Below are 15,710 nucleotides of genomic sequence, written 5' to 3'. Positions count from 1 at the left end.
CCCACTATTGGAATTTGTTTGATATGTTTCTCATCATTAGACTCTTCTGGGTCTTGAGAGGAAGACCACAAAAATAAAGTATCCTTTTCATCACATCATATCTAGGTTACATACTATGAACATGATTTATCACTGTTGCTATCACCATTTTTTTATTCTGTTGACATAAAGAAGGTCATACATCTCTCAGAAAGGTCCAAAAATTGAGAAATCTAGCAAAGACAAAATTCTCCACTATAATTCAAGCTCTAAATAAGTTTTCAATACCATATGATTTCACTTACATGTGGAATCTAAAAAGCGAAACAAATGATAAAAAGGGGAATCAGATCTATAAATATGGAGAAAAACTGATGGTTGTAAGAGGGAAGGGAGATGGGGGGGTGGGCAAAATGGTGAAGTGGGGTGGGAGATATAGGCTTCGAGTTATGGAATGAATAAGTCATGGGGAGGGGCATTTGGCTGGCTTAGTTGGTAGAGCATGTGACTCTTGATCTCAGGGTTGTGAGTTCAAGCCTCAGGTTGGGTGTGGAGATTACTTAAAAGAGTAATAAAACCTTAAAAAAAATCATGGTAATAAAAAGGAACACCGAAGGGAATATAGTCAGTGGTATTATAATAGTGATGAATGTGACAGATGGCAGCTACACTTGTGTTTGTAAGCACAACATAACATATAGACATGTGGAATCCCTATGTTATATATCTGAAACTAATGTAATGTGTATCAACTATATGTCAAAAAAAAAAAGTTTGTTCCAAAAAAATTTTTTTTCTTGTGTGAATCATTTAAATATACCCTATTCTGCAGCTTTTAACCCATAAATTAACACTTCAGGATCACATTTGATGTATGTTATACCTTATTTTCTCTGTGTAAACTTCCTTCATTTTCAAATTAATGTGTTTTTTAGAATATAGTTATCTGTCCCTCATGTTAGCTACCTTACCTTTTTTGACATTTGTTTTAATATACTAGAATGAGCTTTTCTCTTGGGAATGAAGATATATTCTATAGTCATTACCTATGTTTTTTTAAATTCTTGACTCTAAGATCAAATGGAGGCTTTTTGTAGAGTAATGAAGTATTTCCTCCCTTTTTTGCCAGGTTTTATGGCACTTGGACATCTTCCGACGTAGCTTTAGGCAGCTTACAACTCACAAGTGCATGGGCGATTCCTGCATCTTTTGTGCTCTCAAGGTAAGTTCTTCAAATCTGTTTCTTCTCACCACCATTAGGCTGCCAAATGATCACTGTTGAGGTAGTTTGGTTAATCAGAGTGATGCTAAAGAATTTCTTATTAGTGGAAAGATGAATATGATTAGTTTTTCTTGCCTCGAGGAATTATTACTTGGCTTAGGTTGTCTGTTTTTTTGAAACTTTTTTGTCCATACAGCTCTATTTAATGTGATAGGATTTTATTCAAATGTACTTAGACTTTTGAGTATTACCTGAAGAGCTAATTCTAAATTTTTATTTCGAAAGAATAAACAACCAGGTATTTTTAGTCGAATTAACTATTGTCTGTTAAAGCTAAATTTAGCAACAAACTCTTCCTATTGAAAAAAGCCAGTACTAACATTTTTCTATTCCCTAATGTTTCCCATTACCACATTTAATAGATTCATTATACCCATTCTCGACCCCATTGTCTGACTTTCAAGTTTTTCATTTCTGAATAAAATGAAACCTAAGGATTCAGAGTATGCTGCAATAGAGGAAGAACTAGGTTGTATAAAAGGCCCCATTCTCAATTACTTTATCTGTTGTCCAACATTGAGCTTCTCTGTGTTTTTTTTTTTTTTTTTTTTTTTTTTGGTTTGTATGTACAATGGATTATTTATGGCTGGATGAGTCTGCATGAGTTCTGATAAGCATACAGTGTCATTTTTCAGACTCAAGAAGTCATTCTTGGTTTGTGACAGGGATGCTTGAGTGTGGTCATTATAGATTTAATTTAGTTATTTTTACATCTTGGAGTAAGAATTATAACAAAATCAAGGAAAATTTCCCACTTATTTCAGGTGTTCACAACAACTGATTTGAAACAGTTTTTTGAGCAGCTTCACTTTAGAGTTTTAAGTCCATGTTGGGCAGATATCTTTAGAAAGAGATGACTGAGTCTTCTGAACATTTTATCGCTTGGGTCACAAATATCTTTTTTCTTTCCCCCTTGGGAGCACTGGAATTTTTAGCAAAATATATGTTATTGATTAATTGGGAGTTTGAATGTGAATTTTAATGAAACCAAATCTTTTACAAATTGTAACATTTCTGACTATGCCCATTCAGACAGAAGTCCATCCACAAGAGTATTTGGCTTGATTTTCTGAAGGGCACATTAACATTAAATATCTAATTTTGGGTCAGCAAGAAGTATAGTGGTCCTCTGGCCAGCAAATCAAAGGAAAGTCTAGTTCATGGCATTAAAAACCTAGGTAAGGTACTTGCTAGAGAAATTTGAATCCTGGAGAAATTCCTGGTAGAGGAATCTCTTGAAACTAGAAGCTCTCATCTGTACCAGGAAGTAATGATAGAACTTATATGACCCCCTGACGTGACTTTGATTAGTCAGGACTGTGTCATCCTCTTCATTGACCAAGATGGGATTCTGATGAACTGGCTGTACCAGTGTTGTTATGTTTTAATTTCCAGAAGTACAAATTGTTATTGTGATATAAATTAGTATCATTATAGAAGCCAAATAGATGAAGAAAACCAACAATGGGACTTCATGGGTTACCTTCTGAGATACCCAAGTAAGAAAGGAGGATATTTTTCAACTTATGAGGCTGAGAATGTACCTTGGGACTCTTTCAGAGAAGCAGTTGCTTATGGCAGATGGGTAAATGGGCTTGGGGAATCAAAGGCTCTGTTTTAGATCTTCATAATTCTGAGGAGTTCTAGTATTTTCCTCATCACATCATTGTCTGAGCTATCAATGAGGTTTATTTTCCTTCACTGCTTTTGTTATATTGGGAGTATATGAAAATTTTGATGTTTTCCCGTAAAGTGCTTTTCAGTCCCTCAGTGCTATATAAATATTAAATAATTAAGCTCTAAATAATTAAGTTTGCATTCTTTTAATTATTGTATACCTCATTTGAAAATTATAAATAGACTTATATTGCAAATGGATTAATTTGATTGTGTGGATGAACTGAATGTTGTTCTAAGAGTTGAGAAATTTAAATTGTTAGAATAGCTATATTCCTTCATCCAGGAGGATTTTATTTTCTGAGAGAAGAGAAGGAATGTTGAGTGTTTGGAAGAGTAAATCTGGGATGGACCATCAGCACCTGGAATGTCTCTTTTTTGTTCCCTACTTTAATTTTTTTTTTTTTTTAAGAAAATGAGATGGGTGGGGCGCCTGGGTGGCTCAGTGGGTTAAAGCCTCTGCCTTCGGCTCAGGTCATGATCCCAGGGTCCTGGGATCGAGCCCCACATCGGGCTCTCTGCTCCGCGGGGAGCCTGCTTCCTCCTCTCTCTCTGCCTGCCTCTCTGCCTCCTTGTGATTTCTGTCTGTCAAATAAATAAATAAATCTTAAAAAAAAAAAAAAGAAAAAGAAAATGAGATGAGGGCAGGGTAGGGGGAAAGATAAGGAGAGAATCTTAAGCAGTCTTCATGCCCAGCAGGAGACAACCCTGAGATCATGACCTGAGCTAAAATCAAGGGTTGGATGCTTAACTGAGCCACCCATGTGCCCCTAAAAATATTTTTATGGAATATGAAATAATATGATCATCATTGAACTAGATTCTAGTCAGTATAATAAGACAAAAGGATAAATATTAGAAAGCAGCAAAGGTATTATTTACAGATGATATGATTGGCTATTAAAAAAAATCTCAGAGTATCTGCTGATATAGCAGTGGAATCAATAAGAGGATTTAGCACGTTGTTTGTAAGATTAAGGTATAACATTCAATTGTATTTCTGTGTACTAGTAACTAACAGAAAATGCAACTTAAAAAGAGTTTTTATAATAATAACCAAGTATATAAAGTACATATGAATAAATCTAACAAAAAGATAGGACATTTATATAAAATCTCCACAGAGATCCAGTATAATGAATAATCACAAAATGAATATATTGTAACAACTCTTTGGGTGAAAATAGAATACTGTCAGGACCATAGACATTCACCCTCCCTTCTTTCTCAGTCATATCTCCGTCTTTCTCCCAGGAGTGGCCACTTTTCTGATGTTTGTGGTAATCACTTCCTTGTTTTATCTGAATAGTTTTCCTACCTATGTATCCATTCTTAAACAATCTAATTTTAAAATTATCTGTTTTTTTAAAAATTACTTCACTGTAAATGGAATCATTTTTAAAAGATTTATTTATTTTAGAGAGATAGAGGGAGTGCAGCAGCACGGGGAGGAATAAATGGCAAGGGCAGAAGGAAAGAGACTCTTAAGCAGACTCTGAACTGATCATGGATCCATCTCAGGACTCTGAGATCATGACCTGAGCTGAAACCAAGAGTCAGTCGCTTAACTGACTATGCCACTTAGGTGCCCTATAAATGGAATCATTTTATACAGATTCGTGTGTGTGTGTGTGTGTGTGTCTTCAGTGCAGCAATATGTTTATAAGATCATCATATTTTTATGTGCAGGTTGACTTTGTTCATCTTCATTATTATATGGTATTTCATTGTGTAAAGAAACCAGTTTGTTTATTCCATTGCTGGTAGTCATTTGGATTATTTCCAGTTTTTAATTTTTTATGAACAATATTGCCAAGAACATTCTTGTATATATCTACATATGTATACACATTTTTTGCATATATGCTCAGGAATAGAATTACTGCATCATAGGATATGTAGATCTTCAATTTTTTTTTTTTTTCCTAAATAATGCTAACTGTCTTCCAGTATTTCCATAAGTCATTATATTCTGACTGGCAGGTTTGTCCTGGAAGTTGAGAAAATTCAGTTCTGAAATTCTTTTTTTTTTTTTAAAGATTTTATTTATTTATTTGACAGAAAGAGACACAGCAAAAGAGGGAACGCAAGCAGGGGGAGTGGGAGAGGGAGAAGCAGGCTCCCTGCTGAGCAGGGACTGGGATGCAGCGCTCTATCTCAGGACCCTGGGATCATGACCTGAACTAAAGGCAGACGATTAACCGATTGAGCCAATCAGGTGTCCCTAATTTTTCCATTTCTTAAATTGGGTGGTAGACACATGGGCATTTCTTTATTATTATTTGACTGAATATATATATCATGCTTGTTTATAATTTAAATGATGATTTTTATTTTTATTTTTAAAAAGATTTTATTTATTTATTTGACAGAGAGAGACACATTGAGAGAGGGAACACAAGCAGGGGTAGTGGGAGAGGGAGAAGTAGGCCTCCCGCTGAGCAGGGAGCCCAACGTGGGGTTTGATCCGAACCTGAGCCGAAGGCAGACACTTTTTGACTGAGCCACCCAGGTGCCCCAAATGATGATTTTTATTATTTCTACTACAGGGGTGCCTCGCAGGCTCAGTCAGTAGAGCGTGCAACTCTTGATCTCAGGGTTCAAGCCCTACGTAGGGTGTAGAAATCACTTAAAATCTTGACAACAGCAGCAAACGTACTATAGTCATTTTAGAAAGCACACTAAAGTGTAAAGAGGAAGGCTGGAAGTTGACTGAATTGCATCACAGAGATTCTCATTTCCCTTTATGCCTCTCTTCTGGTCATTGATATTTCTAGTATTAAGTCTTTCCATCCACTTACAATAAAAAGAATACTTTTTTTCCAGACCCCTGAGTTGCCTCTCTCTCTAGTGTCATCCTATTTCATTTGTTCTAACCTCAGAATATGCTGGAGTGCTGTTTTGAAGTTACTCCCTTCTTGTATAACCTTGAAGGGTCTCCCTATTAACTCTTAAATCACTTAAAAATATATGATTATAGGCATTTAAAAAACTAGTTTCATACTTTCTTTTCCCTTTCTTTCCTTCCTCAGGCACTCTCCATTTCAGCTATGATAGCAGATGGTACACTCTCTATACCTGCCTCTTAGACGTTGCAGATGTTAGTCGCTTTGCCTGGATCCCTTGGCGCCAAATCAGTGACAACAATAAACAAAACAACACATCCCTTTTAAGCCCAACCACATCTAGTCCTTTCAGAACTCCAATTCAGAAACTTATCTTCTTCCCCCCCGACTCCAGAACTATATCTTCTTTTTTTGTTGTTGTTAAAGATTTTATTTGAGTGAGAGAGAGCACAAGAGGGGAGAAGGTCAGAGGGAGAAGCAGACTCCCTGCAGAGCTGGCAGCCCGATGGGGGACTCGATCCCCGGATTCCGGCATCACAACCTGAGCAGAAGGCAATGGCTTAACCAACTTAGCCACCTAGGCGCCCCAGAAATGTATCTTCTTAATGAAGTTTAAAAAATATTGCCTCCATCTAGACCCATGATTGTGTTACTTAATACTATTTAGCATAGCTGGATGAGTTTTTAGGAAGGTGGTTCAGCATTTCCTCCCTGTTGGTATTCCTTACAGTGCTTGCACCATAATGTAAACACTAACTTTTCTGGGTTCATATATTTTTTTTAAGTATTTTTTTTTTTTAAAGATTTTATTTATTTATTTGACAGAGAGAGATCACAAGCAGGCAGAGAGAGAGGAGGAAGCAGGCTCCCTGCTGAGCAGAGAGCCCGACGCGGGGCTCGATCCCAGGACCCTGAGATCATGACCTGAGCCGAAGGCAGCGGCCTAACCCACTGAGCCACCCAGGCGCCCCATTTTTTTAAGTATTTCTTAATTGTAGTTATAAAGTTTTGGGTATTTGCCGTTTTCTTCTCTTTTTTCTTTTTGTCTTTTATGCGCTCTCTCACTCTTGTTCTACTTGAGATTGTCATTGTGACTTTTAGTTTTACACTTTTTTTTAAGTAGGTCTACTTAATCTGGGAGTTTATGCCTCATTTAGTTAGGGAAGGGTGAGATGTATGTGTTTGGTGGGCACCCCAGGTGCCCAGTTCTAAGTTTGAAATGTGAAATTCTTTTTTTTTTTTTTTTTTTTAAAGATTTTATTTATTTATTTGAGAGAGAGACAGTGAGAGAGAACATGAGCGAGGAGAAGGTCAGAGGGAGAAGCAGACTCCCCATGGAGCTGGGAGCCCGATGCGGGACTCGATCCCAGGACTCCGGGATCATGACCTGAGCCGAAGGCAGTCGTCCAACCAACTGAGCCACCCAGGCGTCCCATAAATGTGAAATTCTTATATCATAGATTTTTTTTTCAAAATAGAAAACTCCAGAGTTCTTGAATTTGAAGTACTCTGTAAGAACTTGCCAGTTCTGGGGTGCCTGGGTGGCTCAGTGGGTTAAAGCCTCTGTCTTCAGCTCAGGTCATGATCCCAGGGTCCTGGGATCTGGCCCCACATCCGGCTCTCTGCTCAGCGGGGAGCCTGCTTCCTCCTCTCTCTCTGCCTACTTGTGATCTCTGTCAAATAAATAAATAAAAATCTTAAAAAAAAAAAAAAAAAAAAAAAAGAACTTGCCAGTTCTATAAAGTCAGACTTCTTTATGTTGGTACATAATTGTTTAGCTCTAGAACCCAGAGGAGACACAAACATGTTCCTGGATGAATCAGAAGCTAGCCAACTTTCCCTTAATCTAATGTTTTGGATGAAGGATTTTCCCTTCTGAGTCTGGCTAGAAGATATATATCCTTGCTTTTTCTCCACTTTTTACTTTACCTTGCACCAACCGTTAAAATGCCTTTACTGTGGTCTTATGTGAACACCTTTTGTATAATATTTTACTTTTTCTTCTGCTCTCTGAATGTTTGTCAGTATTTTTGTGCCTTGTGACCTTGGCCAGGTACCATCGTATATGTTGTATCCAGAGCTTACAATTGCTTTTTGGTGGTTTATACACAATATTTAGGATAATTCATTTCTTTTGGTTCTATAAAATACACTAGGTTTTTTTTCCCCTATGTTACTTTATACTAAGTTCCTAAAGTAATTTCAGCCTTGAAATCTTGATGCAAATTATTAATGATGCTTTCATTAAAAAAGGATTTGTGTCAGTGTATCTGTCTTCTTACTTTGAACCATAATGCTGATTTAGCAAAGAGAAGCAATTTGTGTGCTGATTACCCTGTTTCTTCTGAATCCACAAATTTATTCCCATCTAGTGTTACTAAAAGATATTTCCTGACCTGAAATGTTGTCATGCCTATAGCCCAGAGCTCTTATTTATTATTCATATTGAATCTGCCCTTTTGCCCCCAGCCCCCAGGGTATGATTTTACTTTGGTGTTGGCTTATTTATTTATCTCTGTCCAGGGGAGGAAATCCGTCCTCTGTACTTAGTATGCCACAAAGATTTTGTTCTCCTTCCAGGGATTGTGCTAGAGGCTTTGCAGTGTGCCAAGACGTAGGACAGAGTGTTTTTTGTTATAGGCAAAGGAGAATGTTTCATTGATTGATTAAATTCAACAAATCTTCTCAATTAGTGATTTTTCTTTTAAGAATGCTAGTACAAGGCATCAAAGCCAGGGAATGATGGTGATGGTGAGGGTAGGTGGGGAGGAAATAGGTTTTTGTATATAAGGTGTTGTGTAATGTAAGTCTGTATTGGTAGAGCAATAAGACTTTTGAAAGGGGCAGAAAAATCTGTGTTCTATTGATAGCCCACCTGTTAATTGGGGGGAGATTTGCTAGTGCAGAGAATAAATACCTCAATATATTTTAAGTATGTACCATATAGTTGTTCCTCTATTGGGTATTGAAGCATAAGCACAGGAAGTAACGTGGTGTAAGAAATTACTCATTGTTCATTATCAGTCCAGTCCTTTTTTTGGTAGATTATTAGAATAGTGGGTTCTTCATTGTCAAATAGTCATGGTCAGTATCAGAGAAGAGTAAATCCATTATGCTGGACTATTTAAACCAGGAAATTAGATTTCTTTCCATTTATTTATTTATTTGACAGAGAGAGCGAGAGAGGGAACACAAGCAAGGGGAGTGGGAGAGGGAGAAGCAGGCTTCCCGCGGAGCAGGGGAGCCCGATGCGGGGCTCGATTCCAGGACCCTGAGCTAAAGAGATGCCCAAAGACTAAGCCACCCAGGCACCCCAAAACCAGGAAATTAGATTTCTAATATGTTCCCTGGAAATTTTAACTGGTAATAAACAGTCCTCACGTGAAGAATGTATATCCTTATGTCTAATGCAAATATCATCTTGAGTTGAACTTGAGTTGAAGTTCTTTGTTTTGCTTATTTATGGGATATGAGCATATATGTGTGGTCTTTTGGTTAACCTTTCTTAGTCTTAAAATCCTAGTAGGCTGTACCAAAATATTCTCAACTAATTTAACCATTGACATAACTTGGATAGTATAAAGTTGAGTCTTCTACCCTTTTTAAAATTTGGGGTTTAGAATTTTGCATAATATTCAAATAGAGGGATGTGGCTGCAAGGAAAAACATAGTAGATCGTCATGATTCTTTCCTTTCCACAGTTTATGGCAGAACCTGAAACTTAAACAATCTCAGAATCTTTGTGCATATCCAGAAGGGTCCCCCTTTTCATTTCCCTTGTGGGGTAAGTGGTTATGGTATTGATTCTCAAAATTTGATTTAAATACTGTTGGTAATCTCTAAGGTCCTGCAGTTTTGATCTTGACAAAAATTAGCAAATTGACTATTATATTTTGTAAAACCTTACCATTAGTTAGTGATTTCCCACTATAAGCAATACCATCCTCTGGTGAATTTGGCCTATCTCTGTTCTGTGGCTCTCTGTCCAGTGTCTTTTTTTTTTTTTTTTTTTTTTAAGAGGTAAGGGTTTTGTTTTTGTTTTTGTTTTAAAGATTTTATTTATTTATTTGACAGACAGAAATACAAGTAGGCAGAGAGGCAGGCAGAGAAAGAGAGGGGGAAGCAGGCTCCCTGCTGAGCAGAGAGCCAGACCCTGGGATCATGACCTGAGCAGAAGGCAGAGGCTTTAACCCTCTGAGCCACTCAGGCGCCCCTCTCTGTCTGGTGTCTTGAAGTCTTGGTGTTTCTTTCTGTCTCTGTGTGTATGTGGGTGTCTGTCTCTTTTGTACTGGTAGCAGAAATGAGTGTGATAGGTAGCTTATGATGGTCTTTAACTTCGCCACTGCGAGTCCACAAAGTATTGGGTTATGGACTCAAAAGAGTGCAAATAAAGCCCATGGGGAGATATGGTATTGGTAGCTGAATGTACTTAAAAGGACTGGTATAGGATATGCAGATAATTATCTAATTGTGAAGTCCAGAAAAGGTAGGTATTTTTAGACATATGGTTAAGGAATCCAAATAGAGAAACTAATCAGCTGTTCTCTGCCTTTTCCAATGTTGGAGCAAAAAAAACTGACTGGATATTTGATGATATTAAGGAATTATTATTACCTTTTTCTAAGTGTGGTAATTATATTATGGTTATGTTTTAAACAAAAAGAGTTCTTTTTTTTTTTTTTAGAGGCATGCCCTGAAATGTTTACAGATGAATAATGTCTGGTATTTGCTTCAAAATGATCTGGGAATGGGGTAAGTGGGTGGGTTGTATATATGAAATGAGATTGGCCACAGGCGGATAATTGTTGAAGATAGATAATAGGTACATGGAGTTTGTTGTGGTATTTTGTCTACTCTAGTATGTTTGAGATTTTCTGCAATAAAATGTTAAAAATCCAATATTATTGTTTTGGGTGCCAAAATGGCAAATATTTACATATTATTCTCTTCTTGAAAAAGAAAGTTTGAGAGTCCTTTGAACACACAAAACTAGTGAAAAGTTCTCTTTTCTAGTAGTCTTCAAGAAGTAGTAGCTCTTTTATCTTTCTTTCAGAGGATTGTGTTTACAAACAGGCTTGATTGGCCACATTCAGGTTTACAAGTTATTTAAGTCTCTGATTTCCAGGAAGTGTGGAGAAAAGGAGTGATTATGAGGGCCAAAATGATGAGAGATTTGGGAAGCCCAGGTCAAGAAGAGAAAACCTAAGAACTGAGTTAGTAGCAGTGCATAAAGTATGTCGTGCCTTTGCAAAAGTTATTGTTGGACACCCTTCAAGGATGAGTTGGGCTGCTAACTTTCCAAAAACCTAGGGTCCATAAAGCATCAAATTTAGTGATGGGCCTTTTCCTTGACCCCCATCTTCTCTACTCATGACTTCTTTTAGATGCAAGGCTAGGAAGTCCTGAGAGAGAAGTAAACAGCTGTTCGCTGCCTAAAGACAAAAGTCTGTGTTTTAGGGGGAAATAACTTAAGCAACAGCTGCATTTGTAGATGCCAAAGCACAAAGACTTTCTGTCTTTATGGCACTTTTATCTTACATGGTTTTTACTAATCCAAATAATTATGTGCTCATGTGGATAGAATTGTTTGCTCCATGATCCAAGAGAAATGGGTGGGGAAGCACCTGCTTTTAGTCATTAAAGTTTTATTGCTTTTGCATTGCATCCAAGAAAATACTTAACAGACAAAAAGTAATTTGCCTTTTCCTGAGAACAAAAAGGAAGACCTCTTTGGTTTCACTTTGTGAAGAAGAGCTGAGCGAAACCTCAAAGGTGGGTTTTCTCTGTTTGTTGAAATGAAACCATCAGGGATCCCATAGGGAAAAGTGATTCCTGGGTTTGGGTTCTTCCTGCCCTTTCTCACTCCCTGCCACAGAACTCAGCAATTGGAAGAATACCAGTTTTTGTTCCTTATTGGTGCTACCACCTGTTCTTATTGCTGAACTAAATGTTCTTGGCTTTCTTTGGTGTGAACAGGATCTCCCTCTGGGAAAGGTGGGAGGAGGGTGGAAAAGGGAACAGGAGGAGGCCCGTTCCAGCCCTTGTGCTCATGTGAGAGGGACACACAGGGGTTAGTGTGCTGCCCTAACAGAGGGGCTTTGTGCTACAGCTTCTTCCAGAGCTGCAGCTCCACAGATGCCTGCTGGGAGAGCTCAGGCTGCTTCATCCCTGATACACTTGCTTTTTCCTAACAATAGCAGAGCAAGACTGATAATAATAGTTACAATAAAATAAAGAGGATGCAGGCATTCTGAATACATTCAGATATTCATTGTGTATGGAGACCGTTACCTGTAATTAAGAGATGAGAAAAGAGTATAGTTTAGAGACATGATGACACTGAACACAAGTCGGATTTGTTACTACATATCCACTGTGTATGTAGGCAGAGCTCTGACTAGATCTTTCCCTTTCTGTGCTGAAACCTTTCTTAGATAGTCATGGGAAATCTGCCTCTTTTAAGTAAGAGCAACAGAAAGAGAAAAGTTTGGTCCTTCCTACCCAGATTTCAGAGACTGGGGAGGTAGCTTAAAGTAGATGCATTTCTGACCCAAGGTCAGTGGCAGACAAGCTCCTTAGTAACCTAAAATATAATGACAACAACAACAACAATAACAACAATGATGGCAGCTAATACTTAGCATTTATACAGCCAGGCAATAGTCCAAGGTATAGATAGAGATACAGATTATTTATTTAATCTGTGAATAACCCTAGGAGGTAAATACTATTGCTAATCCTCTTTTAAAAGAGGAAACTGAAGCCTAGAAAAGTTAAGTAGCTTTTCTAAGGTCATAGAGATGGTAAATAACAGGACTGGGATTATGAACCCATGTAGTCTGGTTCCAGAGTCCATGCTTTTAACCATTACTCTATACCATCTTTCAGTGGAATCCTGCCCTTTCTTAAGCAGGGTCATCTGAACCACAGACCACACAACATGACTGGAGTAACTATTTTAATTCTCTTTGGATAATAACATAACTACTGCTATGCATAGGAGAGAAGTTAGTTCATTAGGAATTATTGATGCCTTGGAGTATTATGGCTTAATTCTTGAGGGACCTCAGCAGAGAAGTACTAACGGGGCTGTAGTTTACGAATATTCCATTTGTGCAGAACTGTCATGAAGCCAGTTTTGGACTCTGGACAAAGAAGCAAACCTCATTCATCCCATTCTCTAGAGATAGAGCCTTCGTTAGCAGTAATATCTTAGCATTAATCATTGAGAACAGCAAGTTGGGATGTGATAGTGGTCACTTAGTGTTTTCAGTGGTCAAACCACTATTACTTGTAGAAGCAGTCACTGCTTCTTTGGCCACCTTTTCCTTTGTTTCTCTGTTCCTCTGTTTCAGAACCCTATACGTCACTCAGTGTAGATATCTAGTTGTCCTCTGAGAATGTTTAACTGTGGACCTAGACCATTCCTTTAGATCTAGTTTAAGGGTCAATGATAGACATTTTTCTATTTCTAGCAACAAATTATGGAAGGTCCTGCCTTGCCTTTACCTGATCTTAAATATATTTGTGAAAAATGTCTAGGTTAATCCAAAATAACTTGGAGTACTTATAATAGATTTCTTCCAGTTCCTAGCTCATAAAATAATACTAAATATGTATTATTAGTACTGTCTCCTCCACATCATATAGAATCCTTTGTAGGGAATAATAGCAGGTTATGTAGCAAATTGTTCTTGAGCTGTTTTTGGGGTAGATGTTCAATGTGTATGAGGAGGAACAGTGTTACTAAGAGAGTAGAATGAGGAAAAAAAACAGTTCGAACTTGAAATTAGCAGAATGAAGTTAAATCCCATTTTGTATTAACCAGTTATATTACCTTAAGAAAAAATTTTCAACTTTTCTAGGTGATTCTTTATTGGCTTTTAAAAAAGAGGGGACTAGGGATACTTGGGTGGCAGTAGGTTAAGTGTCTGACTCTTTAAGATTTTTTTTTTTTATTTCACACACACACACACACACACACACACACACACACACACGGGTCACAAGTAGGCAGAGAGGCAGGCAGAGAGAGAGGGGGAAGCAGGCTCCCTGATGTGGGGCTCGATCCCAGAACCCTGAGACCATGACCTGAGCCGAAGGCAGAGGCTTTAACCTACTGAGCCATGCAGGCTCCTGAAGTGTCTGACTCTTGATCTCAACTCAGGTCTTGATCTCTGGGTCATGGATTCAGGCCCCATGTTGGGCTCCCCACTGGGCATGGAGCCTACTTAAAAAAAAAGAGGGGATTTAATAATACCTTAATAAGATCTACCCAATCACATCATCCATCTATCTATCCATCCATCCATCCATCCATCCAAAACTAGTTATTGGTTGCCCTCTATATGCCAGTATTCTTCTAGGTGCTGGGAATAATATAGCAGGGAATTAAAGGACAAAAATTTTCTGTCCTCACACTTAAATTCTAGAGAGTGTAGTCAGATAATAAGTAAGTAAAATACATGGTATTACAGATGATATAATACATGCCACAGAGAAAAATAAAACAGGTGAGGGTGGAAGGTTTGAGGAAGAGGGGGTGGCACTTGCAATTTTAAATAGAGTGATCAGGGGACGCCTGGATGGCGCAGTTGATTAAGCATCTCCCTTTGGCTCAGGTCATGATCCCAGAGTCCTGGGATCAAGTCCTCATTGGGTTCCTTGCTCAGTGGGGAGCCTGCTTCCCCCTGTGCCTGCCACTTCCCCTACTTTTGATCTCTCTCTTTTTGACAAATAAAATCTTTGAAAGAAAGAAAGGAAAGAAAAAAGAAAAAGAGGTAGATCAGTCAGGAAATACTATATAGTGAGGGTAGTATTTGGATGAAAATCTGATGAGTGAGTGACTGAGCTGCTTATAGTTCAAATAAGATGAGGACCAAGAATTGACTATTCTAGGTTGGTGAGGCCTCCTATTCTTAGATCATATAAGTAGGTTTATAAAATGGTCTCGTTTCTGGTCTCATTAGTAAGTCTGAAAAATAACCAAGGGTTTCTTTTTATATGAAGAAATTACTAACAAGAATGTCAAGTAAGTTATACTCTTTGGTGTATCAACATGTAACACATCATCGAATTTATTGTTTGTCTGGGTGGTTTAGTGAGGATCTGGGCCACGTGACGGCCCATATTGTAGTTTTTATGGGGAATGTCTAAAACATATTCTGGACCATATTCAAGTTTTTGTGGGGAATGTCTAATACTACTTGAGAAGGACTTATCAAGCCAGGTGCCACTTGTTGCCACTCTGTTTCCATTCTCTGGATATCACATTCATTATTATTTCAGATCAGGTAAAGATGGAGGAGATGATACATTTAATTACACCAAAATTTAAAAACTGGTCCACATAAAAGACACTAGAAGACTGCAAGAAGGTATTTGCCACAAGTCATATTCACAAAAGATCCAGAAAAACTAAATGTAGTTAGAAAGACTCAAATTAACCAGTCTGAGTGTATTAATTAATTGCTGACAAGGATATGGGGAAATTTATGTATATTCATTAACTGGTAGAGGTAAAAATTGACATAGCTTCTCTGTAATGGCAAAAAATTAGAGACTGCCAAAATATCTGTCAATAAAGAAATAGATAAATAGATGTCACATAGACATCTGATCAAATACAATACAGCAGGGAAAAAGAATGAATTGTGTGTGTGTGTGTGTGTGTCTTTGTGTGTGTGTGTGTATAAATTATGGACAGTTCTCAAAAATAACGCTGAATTTAAAAAAGTAAAAGTGTGATATTTTGTATATAAATAAAAATATACATAAAAATATACTTTGTATTTAAGGATATATATATGTATATATGTATGTACATGTGTATACACACACACATACACAAACACAAATACACAGGTATGTAGAAGTATTAAAAAACAGAAGACTGCACAACAAACTCATGATAGTGAGTGGCTGGT

The 15,710-nt window shown here is 37.6% G+C and overlaps 1 protein-coding gene across 18 annotated transcripts in view; it reads left to right on the top strand.

The window, feature by feature from the left end:
• USP54 (ubiquitin specific peptidase 54) overlaps window positions 1-15,710 on the top strand; it is a 115,774-nt gene that overhangs the window by 60,999 nt on the left and 39,065 nt on the right. For all 18 annotated transcript variants that reach the window (XR_007122660.1, XM_047702250.1, XM_047702252.1 and 15 more), the window contains one exon: window positions 1,109-1,201. Coding sequence is in view for 17 of the 18 variants with exons in the window: in XM_047702250.1 (XP_047558206.1) it covers window positions 1,109-1,201 (93 nt within the window). In the remaining variant the exon portion in view is untranslated. The remainder of the gene's footprint in view (window positions 1-1,108; window positions 1,202-15,710) is intronic.

The sequence above is a fragment of the Lutra lutra genome, chromosome 14, assembly GCF_902655055.1.
Source record: "Lutra lutra chromosome 14, mLutLut1.2, whole genome shotgun sequence".
Lineage (NCBI taxonomy): Eukaryota > Metazoa > Chordata > Mammalia > Carnivora > Mustelidae > Lutra > Lutra lutra.
Note: the sequence above shows the minus strand (reverse complement) of the source record. Positions and strands in the feature narration are given on the sequence as shown.